The sequence below is a fragment of the Embiotoca jacksoni genome, unplaced genomic scaffold (assembly GCF_022577435.1).
Source record: "Embiotoca jacksoni isolate LCO1_2020_lvr unplaced genomic scaffold, fEmbJac1.0.p SCAF_49, whole genome shotgun sequence".
Classification (NCBI taxonomy): domain Eukaryota; kingdom Metazoa; phylum Chordata; class Actinopteri; family Embiotocidae; genus Embiotoca; species Embiotoca jacksoni.
In genome coordinates, this window is record NW_027185402.1 from 304041 (window position 1) to 322366 (window position 18326).

General features: G+C 39.4%; 1 protein-coding gene across 9 annotated transcripts in view; it reads right to left on the bottom strand.

Moving 5' to 3' along the window:
- The window catches only part of LOC138210904 (nuclear factor 1 B-type-like), a 72491-nt gene extending 59242 nt beyond the window's left edge, over positions 1-13249 (bottom strand). For 2 of the 9 annotated variants that reach the window (XM_069170285.1, XM_069170281.1), the window contains exons 1-2: positions 8930-9328; positions 3953-4484 (exon numbers count right to left, since the gene is read on the bottom strand). In XM_069170285.1, the coding sequence (XP_069026386.1) occupies positions 3953-4484; positions 8930-8947 (550 nt within the window). In that variant the 5' untranslated portion in view covers positions 8948-9328. Of the gene's footprint in view, positions 1-3952; positions 4485-7192; positions 7940-8929; positions 9329-13193 lie in introns of those variants that run through there. The other 7 variants (XM_069170282.1, XM_069170286.1, XM_069170284.1 and 4 more) reach the window with 5 other exon arrangements.
- Positions 13250-18326: the final 5077 nt, after the last annotated feature.

Genomic DNA, 18326 nt, shown 5'->3' on the forward strand with positions numbered 1-18326 from the left:
TCACGACCCCGGGGGCGGAGGTTAAGTCTGCCGATTGTAAAACAAGGTCTCCATTAACATGGCAGCGTGTATTCGGAGGTAATCCATCCATTTCCACAAACTATCATGACGGTGTGAAGGAAAAAAAAAAAAAGTTACATTACTGAGGGGGGAAAAAAGTCAAGGTAATGATGTTTTATGGCTGTGTTAACTTTCAGCGCCAGAGTAATGGGAAGGCTGCTTGACCTTGACTCCTTAAGTCTCCCATTGGACTCCCTCAGCAACTCACTTCTGTCACTGGTTATGAGGAAATCCACTTCCAAAATGTCTAGAAATCTTTGCAGTAATTTGTAATTATATTTACAATTGAGGATTATTTCCAGAGCAATTAAAAGATTCCTCCAAAATTCATCGGCTGGATGGTGAATGAATGTTAATCACCTGCTTTTAAAATATATCTATATATCCATTTTCCTATTTTATTAATGACATGCATATCTATTAGGAACAAGGGACATAAATGTAGAATTGAGAACTTTTAGAGAATACAAGAACTATATCTCTGCAGTTCTTGAGCGAATAGTGATGAGCAGCTCACAAAACCCAAATACAAACGAGGCCTACAGATTTCTGACAAGTCCCGACACGATGATTGTCTCCATGCCTTGTTACAACTATTCCATCAAGCTGTCGGACTGGATATGCAAAATATGAATCCAGGAGGTGAGAGGTGATGATTCAAGGAAAAAAAAAAAGAATTGCACTTCTTGTTTAATCAGGTAACCATAAAGCATTGGAGCACCTCAGCAGTGTGAGAGTGTGTGTGTGTGTGTGTGTGTGTGTGAGAAGCCAAGGCCTTGTATTGAACACGGCCTGCCAGTTGGCACAATGGATGCCACAACCCCCACTCCCAGCCCCCAGCCTACTTCCCAGCGGGCATTCATCTGGGCATGCACATGGGTGCTACAGCCCTGCCTGGCTGGCTAAACGCGTCTGTACCCCAGAACAAGAGGGCTGAGTGCCCTCTCAAAATTCACCCAGGACACTCGCTGCCAACCCGCCGACCTTTCTCAGGCAGCAACCCGCCGCAATCAGAAAACAAATACACTCTGGACTGGATTTTTTTTTTTTTTTTTTTTTTTTTTTTGCCAAGAAAAAATACCGTTGAGTAAATAACGGCAGCAAAATAATTGAATACGCAGCAGAAGGGAGACCCTGCCAGATAGCAGGACACGGAGCGCAATATTAAAAGCACGGTCCGAACACTTTTTTTTTTTTTTTTTTTTTTTTTTTTTTCCCAGCATTTCGCACAAATACCGGATTCAGTTTCAGGCTGAGCCGTTTGCTAGTTTCTTTGTGTTTGATTGTATGTTTGTTTGTTTCGTGCAGTTGCAGCAGAACAAAGGCAGCGGCTTCCATTCTGCCACTGTCAAAAAAAAACTTTCCAAACGTGCCCACTGCATTGCGGATGCCAACCAACGAATCAAAGGCACGCTGCAAGCAGACAAAGAGAGTTTGATGCCAACCTCCCAAACCTCTAACAACCATTACTGGTGATTTGCCTGCCTCCCTGGCACAGTGTAAAACAAAATGGCGCTGCGCCGCACGCTACCACAACATGGCTGCATTGTCTGCGCGTTGGGGCATCGCTTGGCGACTTAAAGAAAAGGAAAAGACGCTTTAGCGTGCAAAAACAAAACAAAACAAAAAAAAAACCACAGACATCTCTGTGATCCCGGTAGAAGAACGCTATTTTGTATTTGCCAAAGTTTCAATCAAGCGAAATTTTGAGGACAACGGTGAATAATCACTGTTGAACCGTAGTGAATATATTCAATAGCAAAACCGAACATTATGTCCCACATTTATTTCCAACACTAAAATTTTATATATTCTTCCCAATAATTTGCTCTTCAACTCTCAGTAGAACATTTTTTTTTCGAGCGCGACATCGCTTAAAATGTGTAACACGAGCTCTAACTTGTCATTTAAATGGTGTGTATTGTGGAAAGAAAAAAAAAAACGGACTAAAGAGCCGTTCTCAAGTTGGTACTGAACAGTTAAAAAAAATGCAGCAGATGCAAACTACAGAAGCGGTGGCATCCTACAAAAGACACAAAAGAGGGTCTGATGCCAACCCCGGTGCCAGTGGCAACCATTATTGTCTCTGTGCTGTGCCTTCTGCTTTCCCTGGCACTTATCAAACACAAAATGGCGCTCAGGGTTTGATGATAATGAGCTAGCCATACCACTATTTCTCCCTTCAATAGCGATGTATCGGTGGTTATTCTGTGCCTTTGCCATAGATTTAATACAGGGGAATTTCAGCTTGGAGCGTTGCAGGGGGATTCCTGTGGTGTCAGCAGATAAAGAGAGGAAGTTTAAAACTGTGAATGAATGAAATTCAATCACATACTGTGGCAAACCAACAATACAGGAGACACAAATTTAATTTTGAGAGGGATGTTCGAGGTGTTAGCCTTCTAATCTGCTGTCCAAGTACGATTACAAAATACAAAGATTAGAAAATGTACAACATCTATTTAAACAATAGCTTCTTCAGATCTATTTAGACTTTGATTGTTGAATCCGAATCTGATGTTTCTGTCATCAAGCTGTGAGTGAAAATCTCCCAGTTTACAGCCTGGAACTGGCTGCTTCTAAAAAAAAAAAAAAGTATTTCCAGTGATCAGATTTGGCTGAAATGTTCTGTGCTGGATCTGAAATGCTTCAGTAAATGTCACGATGATTTTATTGGTGTGTGCCATGTCTTCTGGTTTAAGCATCAAAGCAAAAATTTAATTATAGTAATTTCAGTTTTGAAAAAAATGATATTAACACATCTATTAAAAATAATGTGCATGTCAAAACCTATTTCACTACCTGGCAACCATTTATTGATCCTCTTCTTGCACTCTGTGCTAAAAAAAAATATTCATGATTCAGTGTTCACACTGAGCACATCGCTATGTTTCAGGAAGTAAGGAAAGAAAGAGGTTGCCATTATAACACCAACACAATCACACATTAAACACAGACACAATAAAAGTTTGACATTTCTGGCAAATATAAACACAAATCTAAAGTTTAAGCTTTTGATTAATGCCGAGCTTTAATGTGACTCCAGATAGAAATATGTGTTTTAACAAACGGATGTTACATTTTTTTAATGGTGACAAAATATGAGTTTTGATTTATAACCGAGGAATTTTAAAATGATGTTACATGGAATTATAGGGACTGTGGGGATGAAGGCCGTGATTTTTAACATATTAAGGACAACCTCAGCTTTACAAAATACGCTGTTGATAAACAGAAAACTGGAACAATAAGGACTTTATAAGAATCATGTGATGCAAGTCAGTAGATTCAGTATTTGGAAAAATATACAACTGGTGGGCTCATTTCACTTTGGCCAGTTTATGCTGTAACTTTTCACAAATGTCACGACTTAATTTCCAGGCGAACACAGCAGGTATATAGTGTGCGTGCAGTCGTACGAGCCTGTGGGGCTTTGTGTGTGTGTGTGTGTGTGTGTGTGTGTGTGCGCGCGCGCGAGATAAAAACGCATCCCGTCAGAGTTACAGTAACTGAATAATTACTGAAAACTGAGTAGGAGCTGCTGCTGCGTTACAAAAGGGCAAAGACATTTAAAACGTGCTTTCTGCTGATTACACGTTTTCTTTTTGTTTAATATTGAGCCTTACTTGAAAAGATTTGTAAAAATGATGCTGTGTTTGTACAGTACCGACTGTTACGTTTCTTACGTTTATTTGTCTGGCAAATGTCGTGGTGATTTCAGCCAGTCGAAGCCAAACTGCCAAGAAGTAACACATGTGAACCCTGACCTCGCCAAGCCATCGCTCACACATGCGCATTAGCTCTCACACACACACACACACACACACACACACACACACACACACACACACACACACACAAACAACAACATACAGTATGAGCTTCAACCTACCTTGGTCCTGGACATAGTATGCTAGAAACAAGTCCAGCTCCTTGACCGATACTGTTATGTGGTGTGGCTGGACACAAAGTGCTGGGTTGGTGCAATGTGGAGACTTGACGAGGCGCTCGCCGTCTGTACTTTCCAGAGGGATGCCTTTGAAGAGGATGACCATCACCAGGTCCAGACGCCAAACTTTGTCGGCCTGCCGCAAACAGTCGATTCGGCGGATCTTGCCCTTCTGGTCCGGGTTGGATAGCACACAGCACGGGGGCTTCTTGCCCGTCACGCTGAGGACAAAGTCCTCCCGGTACTCCTGCCGAATGTCCTTACGCAGCTTGGCCAGCAACCTGGATGCCCATTTCTGCTTCACCTCGGGCTTCTCGCTCAGAAGCTCGTCCTTCACTGCGCGCTCCTCGTCCTTGGACATCCGCTTCTCGTGCTTCTTGAAGTACTTGCGTTTTCTGGCCTGGAGGTTGAACCACGTGTAGGCAATGGCACGGACATGAGGAAGAAGTGCCTCGATGAAGGGATGAAATTCATCCTGGAGCATCCAAGAGACACAGTGAGGAGAGGGAGGAGAGAAGGAGAGAAATGTAATCAAACATGGACAAGAAATACGGGTTTATTCAGCTACTAATCTGAGGCAGAAGGGAAGTAAGACCACAAATAAAAAAATCAAAACAACAACAAAAAAAAAAATCACTCATAATCAGTCATATAATGTTATTGGCAGCTAATTTAAGCTGAGAATTTTCTCTTCATATAGCAACATTGATGTTACCATCTTAGCTGTATCTGGACGTAGTACAGGTATGAGAAGGAAATTCCAGTGTATATATATCAACTGCCGGCACTACAATAGCACCAAGCCCGGTGGCTGAATGCACTCGTGGCTCCGCTCTCCTTTTCCCGAGCATGCTCTGAGCAGGACTCCTGTATAGCTGCTGCTGCAGCAGAGAGCATGCGCCCCACACACAGTTGCATTTCTCTTATCAAACTATCCGCATTCCTCTGTGAACTTATCCCATGTTCACTAAGAACAGAGGATAAGCTGGAAAGGCCAAGCGAGATGCAGCCACAAAATAGGAAGTTAAGGAGATTCCCGTTCTCCAAATACACACACACACACACACACACACACACACAGACACACACAGACAGAGCCGCGTATATAGTCTGTGTGTACAAAACGCAAAGAAAACAGAAGCAGAGGAGAAAGGCAGCACGTCTAATGAAGCAATAGTGTGAAAGGTATTTGTAAAGGTTGAGTTAGGACTTGAAAAGAAGTTAATGCCAGATTATTTCAAGTGTCGGGGTTATCACAGGGAATGGCTCTTGCCTTGCTTCATTCCTACAACTTCAGATTTGTCAGTGGCATTAAAATCCGGCTTACTTCTCAAATGTTTCACATCAGCTTCAACCTAAAAGAAAATTCTTTGTAAAACTATTTTTTTCTGATAAATTATTAGAATATAATAACAGATTCAGATTCATATTAAAGAAATAATTTAACACAAATGTTACCTTTTCATTTTAATTATAGTGTAGTCTACTTAAAACCACATTTTCTATATTTGTAAACTAAAGGAATATAGAAAATAAACTTTTTGCAACTTTTTCATTTGACAGAATTTCCCTCGATTCCTTGTAAAGAAAAACCGAAATGCCGATATTTCTACGAGAGCTGAGTGGCCTGCGGGTTTTTACATCTGAAATACATCAGTAATTTCAGGGCAAATTACAATCATTTCTCATTGCTTGTTCTGTGGAGGTGGAGGAATGCACAGGACGGTCTGGATGATTTAGGATTCATCAGAAATTACAGCTGCTCTAAGTGAGAAGTGGAAACATTAAATTATCCTTGTTTTAGCTCATTAAAATGTCATATTTAATAAGTATGTGCAGCCCCTTTTAAGCAGGCTTTTGATGAGTTAAAATCCCATATTGTTCCTTTTGTAAGCAGTCAGGAAAAGAAGGCTAGAGGAAACCCCAGAAATCCACTCCCTATCGGTGCCTGCCGCTGGTGCTCCTCTGAGAAGCCACATTTCTAGTCTGCACTGCACGGGCCAATAAAACTCTGCTGCACTACAGTAATGTCAAATTATAATCATTTATTATACAGGAGAAGTAAACTTTATACTCTGCACATTCTAGTTTTTAAATGTGATAGATTTACTGTGGATAGTAGTACGAGTCGTAGTCTTTTAGAGACATACAAAATATAATTCAGAACTTCTTTTAATGTCATCTCCTCGCTATAAAGCTGCCAATTAAAATTACAAAAGTAAATGCTGGTAAATGTGTTCTGCAGCAAGTGTTTCTGAAATCATTTTCACTTCTGGTTTCCGGTTCAAAAATCACTTAAAATATTGTGTTAATTTTTTTTAACCAGGCTAAAGCCAAATGCTGTAAAGATAAATGACTTGGCCAGGGCCTATGCAGTGCACTTCATCTGCGGCCATAAAAGCACAATCCTCTTAAGTACAAACTAAACCACATCTCAGTCAATCACTTACTTATGCCAAGTAAAATATAAACAGTAAAACTGAGTCAGCCAAAACAGTCAGCTACTCTGTCCAACCGCTGAATCAACCATATCGTGTGTTTGATCTTCCTACAGTGAAAGTGGCTTTATCTTCCTCCAACTTCACTTCTCTAAAGTATATGGGTTTTTCTCTAAATAAAAATATACACTTGGGAAAAAAAAATATATAAACAGAGCTCAAGCAAGGCCGGGAAGTGTGCGTGAGGTTATTGGAGGACGCCAATAACCTAATTAAACCCGAGAGAAAATAAGAATACCTGTGCCAATTGTACAAGGCTATAAAAAAGACAGTCTATCTTAAAAATCATCTTTCTGCATAACTTTTAAGATGAACACTTCAAGGACTCTTAAATTATAAATCATTAGTACTTTTGTTAGAATCCAAGATCTCAAAAGTAAAAAAAAACCAACAAAAAACACGCCATCTATAGTACAAATGTATATATTTTAAGTTAGATATTTTAATTTCTAGTCGTTTTAACGCTATTTTTTCACTTACAAGACAAATCTGTATTATATGTATGAATTATCGAAGTATTTCCCACGCAGAGCTGACGCTGCACTGTCTTGGCGCACACACGCACACAGAGAACTTTCAATTCTTAGACCAGTGCATGCAAGAGAGGAGGAGAAAAAAAAAATTAAAAAAAAATCACTAATATTCAAATCAGAGCGATTAAATGGATACAAAAAGACACAAATACCTGAGTTAGACAGATCGGGGAATACATGACGAGACGGCTACACAGAGAGTGACTGTACTTGGACTGATTCCTCTGATCACTTTATCGCGCCATTCCTGGACCGATGTGCACCATGCAAGACTGTGGAGCAGCTATCCGCGTGAAACAAAACAAAAAAAAGAAAGGAAAAAAAAAAGGAATTATCCAAGGACATCCATGTGTTTTTGCGATCCAAAGATTGTCGTCACCGCAAACAAAACAAAACAAAAAAAGGAGATTTTTCTCTTTTTTTTTTGGTGTCTAAGTTGACATGCACGGTATATAAGCACTTGCAGATTGTACTCGTAGAGCCGGTGGGGCTGCTGCGTACTCCCTCTACTGCATTGGGCTCTTTGCGCGTCTCGGTCGCTGCGCTATCTCATAAAAAGCATTACGGGGAGCTTTTCAGAGGGCGCCGAGTGTGTGATGTTCACCCCCGCTTTAACCAAACTTGATATGAAATCGACCGGTGCACCTTCGGTGCTGCGCGACTCCAGCAAATCAGACCCAACTTTTTCTCTTTTTTTTTTTTTTTTTTTCACCCACGTAATTACACAGTCACACTCCTCCTCCTCCTCCTCCTCCTGCTCCTGCTGCTGCTGCTCTTCCAAACACACAACCCATATCCACCCTCCAAGCACCTTCTTCTCCTCATCGGCTGTGACAACCCGGCATACAATTCATTTACCCCGTCACTTCGAGCAGAATTATTTTATGAACTACGGGGACTTTGGACCGCAGAGCCTCGGTCGCATAAGGCAAAGGGGGGGGGGGGGGGGGGGGGGGGGGTGGAGGGAAAGGGAATTTTCCCTCGGCCACCCTTTACCCCCCCCCCCCCCAGAGCTCCCGTGTCAACAACACACACACCGTTTCCAGTTTAGATAATTCAACGGCAGTGTCTGCGGTTCACAGTGAAAACAAAACGTCAGGTCATTTTAGTTCGCCGGTCACACAAGTTAAGCAAGGGCACAAAGTCGGTTCATGACGCCTTTTAAATAAATAATATAAAAGTTATTGAAAGAAAAAGAAAAAAAAAATCGAGGGGAGAGTGCATTTTTTTTTTTTTTTTTTTATAAAAGAATTAATATCCAATTAATAGAATTAGTCACTGCAGAATTTAGCCTACGTTGTCCTATGATACCTACCTTAAACCGAGGTAGTTAAAAGAAAACACATCGTTTAAAATGTTCCACACATTATCATTAAAAGAGGGCTTTTTTTTTTTTTTTTTTTTTTTTTTTTGGTGTTAATTGAAAAATGACATTTTGTAGTATATCAGGAAGTAGAATAACTCCTTTCTTACTTTTTTTTTGAAGGAGATATTAAGTCAGGTGAAATATTGTAGGAGTCATACTGAAAGCAGTGGAAGTGTTACTTTGTTTCTGCAGTGTGCGTGTGTACGTGTATCCTACAGAGCTGTCAACAGTCCACATAGAGTTCATTTGCCAGATTTAGGGGAATGTGGTTGTTAACATAGGCTGCCGGAGAAACTGTGCCAAGTTCAGTACAATTTTTGGCTCAAGCGTGCCAAGTGTTGTGGTCCGTGTTAAGTCAACCCACTTCTCCACATTTTCCCATCGTCGCGAGGACAGGACATATCTTACAAAAAAAAAAAAAAAAAAAATTAAAAAAAATAAATATATATATATATATATATGGTATCACAAAGTCTGTTCACACAACATTTGAAAGTAGTAATAATAATCCATGTTCACGTACCATTGCACTGTACTGCATGGATTAAATAGGGAGTCCTGGAGCCTGGTTGAAACACACAAGCCGGTAGCTTCACATTTCTCACGCTCAAACTTTGTGCTTTGGAGGGGTTTTTTCTCTTGCAGTGCTCGCAACACAAAAAAAAAACACAAAAAAAAAAAAATTACAAAAAAAAAAAAAGTCAAAACCGGAAGACAATTCTTGGCAGATAGCGGTGAAAAGAAGTTAGGAGCACCTCGCCTTTTTTCTCTCTTTTTTTTTTTTTTTTTTTCTCCCCCCTTGTCTTCCTTCCTCTTCAATTCTTACTTTTTTTGGATCGTTTTTTGGGGGGTTTGTTCAGTGAAGTTGAACGTGATCCAGAAGAGGCTGAGTTTTCGGCACTGGGTTGGTCTTCGCCTTCACTTTCACTGTCTGACTGACTGCCGCCCTCCGGCTCACACAGCAGTGACCGTCAAACCGTGCGGGATGTAAACAGGGCAACTTCCGGTACAATGTTTCCAAATAAAATCTTTCTTGGCAAAAAAAAAAAAAAAAAAAAAACACCTCAATTAATAGCAGGAGTATTTTCTGAAACAGACGATATAGACAATAAAAGATCCATCTAATCTTCACCGTTTTCTTTAGAAAGTTTATTTGAGCTTTGTAGCCGTCCAGTACAATCTGTGAACCTAAAAAAAAAAATTAAAAAAAAAAAAAAATCTCATTTTCTTTGTAGTTAAATTGCAGTATATTCTTTTAATGTCCCTTCCTATTTCGTCTACTATGAAATGTGTCAATACGTATTTAAAACGGTTATTCGTGCAGATTAAGGCTGAAGTGGCTTCGCGCTGTTGTCAGAAGTGGAAAAAAAAAAACCCTGTCTCTTATTTTGAAAGTATATTCTTCCACTTCCCGGGTGTTCTCGAGCTGTTTCTCAGACGCTTGACAGTTTGGGGTGGTTTTTTTTGCAAGGGTGCTTGCATTCTTGTCGCTCATTGGCCAGCAGCGGTGGCCCGGAGACTCTGCACCCTGGGCCCCTCACTTCCGCTCCTCTGACGCGCTGTTTGCGGCTTGACAGAGCCGCTGCTGGACAGCCGGGCTTGAATAGCGATGGAGTTACCGAGTGATGATTAAAAACACTACACACCCGAGTCAAATACTGCTTTATTATATACGGTACTGGGAATTATTATTACAAGAGGAAGTACTGAGCCACCTAAGTATGTTCCTTATAAAGTAGGGTGATGAAGATTATTTTCTTCAAAAAAAATTACTGTGATTTAGAAATTACTTGGAATATATTACGCCACTAATTTTTTTTTTTTCACTTTTTATGATAAGATTTCACCAATCAGCCAAATATTAGAAACAGAAATTGAATTGAAAGCACCGATATTGCCACTATTGTACGGTAATATGATCTCAACATGAGAGTATTCTAATAAATCAGTGCTGTTATGCTGCTCAGTGTGAATAGTAGCAGCAGTGGTAAGCAGTTACAACAACAGTCATCACACGGTGCCATATTGCCAGAGGACTTGACTGATATGCTGTCTGAACCTTTGTCGTGCATAATCATGCATTACCGTCTACTGGGCATGCCATCCATAACAACAGCAGAAATTTTTGATTTTATGACTCGAATGGGAAGTTTCACAATAGATTTGACTTCTCTTTCATCACTGTTATCGTGACATTAACACACTGTTTGCAACATCTGAAAATGTCACTGTTGCCATGTGGGTCCAGTAAGTGAATCAAATCCACCTAGTCCTTGCTTGAAAAAGACATTAAAAAAAAAAAAAGAAAAAAAAAAAGGCTAAAAGCATTCAGCTGTGGAGGAAATGGCTGATCAATGATCATTTTAAGCACAAATTCAGTTTGATTGCCAACTGTCCGTGTGTCTGTGTGTTTTGGCAGCCTTGAAGCCAAGTTATTTTCTGTAATGAAGCTCAATAGTTATTGTCCTCCTTACCATTGGCATGTTTTCACCCTCCTTCAGACCATCACTAAATGAAAAGCACCATATTCCTTAAAAAAAAATTGGACCACATTTGGAATAGTTTGATTTGCATTCAATTCACATTGTCTGGACTTTTTATGTAAATGTTTTACTTTGAGTTACTTTCACTGCTGTTAATGACTCCATGAAAGTCCAAATCCTTATCACAAACACTGACTCCACACTCTCTGCCTCCATGAATCCAGCCTTGTGTCTTACAATCTCCTGGTGCACATGGTGGCATGAGCTCCACACACAGATTCATCGCTCTGAATGTGGACCTACCGCCCCCATGTGGCCACAAACGTAACTGACAGCTACTTAAACTGTGGTCCAATATTAAAAGGTGGCCTGGTTTAATTAAATTTTTAGGATAATTTACAGTATAAATTATACAGTGGGGGGAGGGGAGGGAAGGAGAGGGAGAGGGGGGGGTGGCACAGTGGTTCCCTTTTTTCTAAATTATGAGACAACACTGATAGGAAAAGAGCAGGTGTAAATAATATCGTTAGCAGAGGCCCTGCTCAGCAGGTGTCAGCTATTTAAAATTCAGCAATCATTCATTTTATTATCTACACTTCTGTTCGTTCTGACATGTCATCTGGGATGACTTTTTTTTATTTTTTTTTATGCGACAGTCCCACTGTATGTAATGGGGCCGTCCACCAAACTGTCTTTCTTCAAACCATTCGTGGGCAACATTCTAAAGGTGTTACTATGGTGACCAAAATGGTCATATTATGGTCTTAATATTTCTGTTAACACGTTTGACATTTAATTTAATGAGCAAAAGAATACATACCAATCCTGATTCTCAAAAATGTACATGTTTTGATGTGGCAGTGGCCAAGTGCTCTAAAATTAGCTGCAATGTAAACGTAACCATATGCTGTATGCAGTAATACCCTGTCTTCACCCAAAGACAGCTGGGACAGACTGGAGCCTCCCAGTTAACCTGTTCAGCATAAAGTAGGTGAAGTTAATGGATGGATGGATGCAGTGATAGGACAAAGCTGCTGCTGTTGCTACTGCATCAGTTACCCGAGTGTTTTTCTCAGCAAAACATGAAATAGATTTAGATGCTTTTGTTCCTTAAATTTACATTGTAACCTCGAGACCAGTACTGTAGGTCTGATGTCACTTTTCTTACCAGTTGCACCATTTCCTATGTTCTTTCATAACGCGTGTTTTCATAACAAGACAGCAGGTTAGCTGGTCTCTGTGAAAGCCTCCAATATTCTAAACTTTGATATGAACTTTCAATTAAGTGCTCGTCCTCACTGATGTACTCCACATCATGGTCTGTCCCCTGCTTGCTGAAATGCATCTTAAAATCCATCCTCCTTTATAAAAGCACATGTTAAAATAAACTTTCGTGCAAAATAAACAACAACACAAACTTGATATCATGGCTTGAAAGCAAGTTAAAAATGTCATCTGAAAAAAAGTACATTTAGTACGTCAACATTAAATTAACATATGCTCTTTAGTCACTACAATAGAAGATGACTGAACAGAGGACTTAATAGAGTGAACACTAGCAGCAGGGCCTGAGCAGAGAGGGGGGGGATTTCTTATTTCAGCTCATATATCACAGAGACAGACATACAAACCTCAACTTAAACCCTGGTGATGGGCCACAATAAAAGCTCGCCTGTTGTCAGACAAGTAAATAAATATTCAGAGAGAAATGTCAGCCTCTGTTGCCTCTTCAGCATGGGAAAAGCGCGGGCTGGACAAGGGCTCTTTGTCCAATGCTAAATTAACACTGCCGAGGGTGCACAGAGAGGTGCACTTGAGGAACGCTCTTCTACTCCAGGCAGGCTGAATACTTTCTTTCGTTATTCATCTCAGTGAAAAAATAACATTATTTTTGTGGCCCATTTTGCCCCCTCCCTTTTCTCATCTTCAAAATCCAAACTGAAGTAAAATTGGATTTAAAATGATCAATGTTAAAGTTTCAGGCCTCAAGGATCACATTCATTCAGAAATCAATGTTAGTGCCAAGGATGCGCTTGACATTTTTTCTTTCAAAAACTAAATAAAGGCTGTGGAAGGCACTTGACAAGATGTTCAGTCCTGCAGGCAAAATCTTTTCATATTTTTCCACAATATCAACAAGTTAGATCAATCTTAACTTGGCCGCAGTCACAAAAAGACACAAACCAAAGTCTACAAAATGATGCCACTTCAGGTTAATTCAATTTTGAAGAAGAAAATGATTATTTAGGTCAATCAGACAAGATTGGAGTTCCACACAGGACAGGACAAAAGAGCTCCGCTTACCATCCACCACGTCTGGGCTGAGATGTCATAACAAAGCTGCCATTTAATGGACCTCTCAGTCAGTTTCCCGGCCATCACTGCACTCTGATCGGACGCTGCCCCTTGGAAGATAAGACACCTAATCAAAGGGGCATCAGTAGAGGCATGCCGTGCCACATGTAGGCCAGTCCTTGACAACGTTGCATTATGGGAAGGAAAGAAGAAAAAAAAAATCAGCAACAGCTTGACCAGTGATTTGAACCTGACTGTGGTAATTACAAGAGCCATGACCCTGCAACCCTCACCATCCCCCCTCCTCCACTAACCTCCTCCCCTTTCTGCCCCCCCCCCCTTCCCTCTCTTCCACTTGTTGTACAAAGATTTATGAACATGTAAATAGATTTGCTGCAAAAACTGCCACATTTAGTGTCATTCAAATGCATTTAATGGGATTTGATAGACTTTAGAAGTAATACAAGTAAAACAGTTAAGTATTTACTTTGCTGTTTAAAATATGTTGTGTGTTCTTCTACAAAAATATATCTCCCCACATCAAACGTGAAATTTGACACAGCTGAGAAAAGACAGCTTTCTTTAACAGTATTGCTCAGGCTGAGTCAGAAGTAAGCTGATTGAGTCATTGCTGACATCTGGCCTCTTCTTGTCTCTCTGTTTCACTCTCATCAACCATTTGTTTAATTATTTTGTCTGAGTACAAACCTGCCAGTGTTTGATATCAGTGGAGGAGATGTCTCAAAATACTGAGATCCTCCCGACTTTTTGCATTCAAAAATACACCGTTGTGAGGATTTGGGGTAAAGGATTATCAAATGACTGTTCTCATTCAAAAGGTGTCTCGACCTATAGCCCAAAAAATGAAATCCTAAATATCAAATAGTCATCAAGAGACCTGTTGCATCAAAATTGCCCCTCAGACTTCATGGCTTTGCTGTATTTTGATCCATGAATTAAGACGTTTGGCGTGTCCATGTAAATGTTATCTAAATGCCAGCTGAAAAGACCTTTTCTCTCCTGCCACATTCCAATCCCCCTCACTGAGGCCACTCAGTGGCAGCTGGATTTCCCCACATGGATGGTGGGTGGACTTAGCAACAGTAACTTAGCGTCATTACAACAAATAGATGAAGTAAAAACAAAAAGGAAAGGCTTGCTCGGACTATATTGTAGATTTTTGCATATAAACGCAGCATGCTGGTCATTGAACATCATATTTCAGGGTTAAGTCACACTCAATATGACTGAAGATCCATTATAAACTGATAGAAATAATAAATGTGGTGGAAATGAAGCACTGAACACACCAACATTTCACTTCCAATGTAAACGTGTTTGCCTGCCAGCTGATTGCTCTGTGTAGCTGTTCTTCATTAGTCGCTGTTCAGCTGACCTTTTCAGCTCACCTGACTTTAATAAAGTACTAATTAGGAGCCTAATTAGCAGCAGGCTAATTGAACTGGTGCTTTAACAGAGAACAATATGAGACTCATCGTGGAAGGCAAATGTCAGCTCACAACAGGAACATGAATATTACTGTGTGGGATGAAATGCTACAAATGTAAAGTGTCAGTGAAAACTATGGTTTACAAATCAGACTGGTTTAATTAGAAAAGAGTTTGGAGCCTCATTTTACAGCTCAGAAAACTCACTTAATGTTTTCTCATGCTTTTTTTTGGTTTCAAATTTTACAAGCATTTCTCATAAACCTTAAGTGAGACTGATATTTATAATACATCTGCTGCAGAAAAGTATGCACCAATTCTGTTTGGAGACTTAAGTCGTTAAATACAGTGGATTTTTTTATGTTCTGTGTGGTCATGTCTGGCTTTTTACAAAACACTACCCCTCCCAAATACCCCCCCCCCCCCCCCCCCCCCCCCCAGAAAAGTATATTTAATTTCTCTTATTGAAGCTTTTCTTTTTCTTTTTTATGTTTTTAGTGAGAGATTTAACAGGGAGTTCAACTTCTGGTTTCTCACTGATCCCAAACAAGTAAACTCCCAGTGTACCATAACATGCTGCACATTTCTTTGTCGGTGAATGACCTTTTTGCAAACAAAACAAAAGTCCCATATCACTTCAAATATGACATAAGATATTTCCTTGTTTGGTGTTATAGTGCAGCCATGCTTTATGTTCATTGAAATTCTGTAAGCTGCAACTGCATATCGTTTGCTTGTTACAAAGGGAATAGTTTTACTTTAACATTTACATATTGGGTTTAACATTTGGATGTATAAAGGGTATAAAATATTAAAAAGGTATATTTGAAGGGGGGGGAAAAAAAAGAGGGAGATTTTGCCGTTGTTATTATTAATATTATTATTATTTTGCTGCAGTGGAGTCTGAGACACCAACAACAAGGAAGTAAAGCCAGTGTCAACAGAATACAATAGTTGACACAGCTGGTAGTATTTGTTTCAATAAAAATATACTTAGCAGATAAAAAAAAACAACATTTCTGACATGTTCTTGAAGCCGATGGCGAGCGTGGGCTTCATTCTTTTGGAGAAAGGCAAATGTTCATGGCCGAGCTCCCACACACGAGAGCCGGGTGCACCTTATTGATTTTAAGGTTCAAATCGATAAGTTTCATCGTCTTGATTGGATTAACTGTTTCAAGTTCAACTTTTAATTGGATTTCTACTTTCTACAATGACAGCGTGTTTGAAAATCAATAGGCCAATCAATACCACCATGTTCAGGAAGTTCAGCTGTGGAGATGGAAATGGAGGAACATTGCCGACACGTGCCACCAGCGAGCTGGACACATGACTCGCTGAGGTCTAACAAATCTAATTACGCCTTTGTTATAAGGAGGGAAAATACGACAGAAATAATTTGTTACTACTTCAAAGTGTAATCAGGGAGTCAGTAAACATAAAAAAAATGTCTTTTTAAGATTTAAAAAGGCTTTATGGGCCTTTTTATGGATTGGGATGTGGGATGTGAAAAAGGCATCAAAGCAAAGCATGTCTGATGCATGCTTGGACTGATGCTAATCATTATATGACATAGGATATATGGCCCATATGGATAGAAATAGAAAATGAACACGCGACTCATGAATGATGTGTTCCATAGCGTAGACTTAATCCGTGTCTAGGCTTGGCAAAAAAGCAGCGGAACACGCCAAGCCACTAACTCCAATCCTAGACAGGTAGACGGCCTCGTATCTGAGATAACTGTTCCAAGCATAGTTTATGTTTATCAAGCATGCGGCTAATTATTTCTTTTGTTCAACCAGATGTCATCGGCCATAAACGTGGCAGGTGGTCACTTATTTAATTAGTGCAGTTGACCAACCATTACCAGAGATTAAGAGCACATTTAACCCAGGCTGGTGCCGGCTGCTATTATCTAGACCGGACTCCTTACATTTCATCATCTCAAAGTATAAAATGACAAATTACATTTCAGACTCGTCAAAACCTTTTTGTGATAATAAACGTGATTATGATTATGACATGTGACTTTTAGAGTGACACACTGATTTAAGTTGATTTGAAGACACAAACGAGTGGCCACGTGTCAAAAAGCACAACAGAAACTTGTTCTAGTTGTACTAAAAACTATTTCTTAAAACTAACTGTGTAAAGCTCTTACATTAGGACAAGCTCAATCTGGTATAAAGCATTGTTGAAAGTTATGTATTTTTTTTAATTTTTTTTAAAGAGAACATTTATTTTTGTGATTGTCATGATTTAGTTCAAATCAAAATGTTTAATAAAGGCATTACTTGTCTTTGATGTGAAAACAGTTAAGAGGACTGATTTGTGTAAATCTGGATGAACTATGCATTAACGTAGAATGTTTTACCAATACTGATTCATCCATTTGCTTAAAATATGAATAATGCGTTTTAAGCCCAATTTTGATGTCATGTTCTGAATCAGTCTACGATGACCTTGTTGGGGTTCTGAACAATTCAAGATTTTGGTTGGTCAAGACCAAACTGATTGAGGTTGTTGAGGGCTGTGTATTGTGTGTGTGTGTGTGTGTGTGTGTGTGTGTGTGTGTGTGTGTGTGTGTGTGTGTGTGTGTGTGTGTGTGTGTGTGTGTGGAGTTAGTAGAAAAAAATATTTTGGACATCACACATAGATTATGTTCACGGATCGTGCACACATTACACGCTTCACTGAGACTTAATAACTTTTCAGGACAATGGCCATTTGATCGGAAACAACTGCTCTTTGGGTAATTGTGCAGAGGGAAACACACAGCCTTTGACTTTGATGCTGAATAGGTTGGTATTTCTTTAAAAAAACAAAACAAAACTGTCTTCTGTTAAAAGTGGATTCAGTTTGACTTGTCATCGCAGGAAAAGCACAGGAGAAATTGCATTATAATGACTCAGTTCCATCAAGTGTGCCCGTAAACCTTGCCAGAGACCACTAAACACACAATACGCAGCTAGATTGAATGTTTTCAGTTACACCTGTGCTTTTCCAGCAATTAATATTGCCTTTATTTTTATGCAAAATTATGTCCCTAAAGAAAATGTGTTATAAAGTTTTCAGTCTGTTCATGTGACTTCAATCATTTTTTCATGCAGGAAATTGGGATTATCAGGCAGATAGACTGATCAGCACTACCATAAAGATCTGTCATAAATGTTGTATGCACCTGACATATTCATTCCTTTATAGAAGAAAAAGTGTACTTGGCATCCGTGTTGTTATAAACATTAACTGCAAAGGCTAAAGTGCAATGCATGCAACTATATTTTTTATTTGTCTGATAACTTCTTCCCACATGAATGTATGACGGCTAAGATTAAAAGTCTTCCCAGGTCTCCCTCTGATAAATGCACTTCATGAAAATGTTGATCATGTGCTACTATTTTCATAACAGGAAAACAGATTCAGCCAAAATTAAATAGAATTTCAAAAAAGAACACAAAAAGTTGCTGAAACTTATTCAGAATCAAATTTATTTGAATATGAATACCTATATATTTTCTATAATCACAATTAATAGATTTGTAACAATAAATTGGCAACTTCTAATAGGCTTTCTCGACATAAAGTAAGTGGTAAAATATCTATGTATATGTGTATTAATTCACAAACCATAACTCTTCTAGTGTTTGAGGTCAGAATTAAACAAAAATAAATCTTGAAAACACATTCAGAA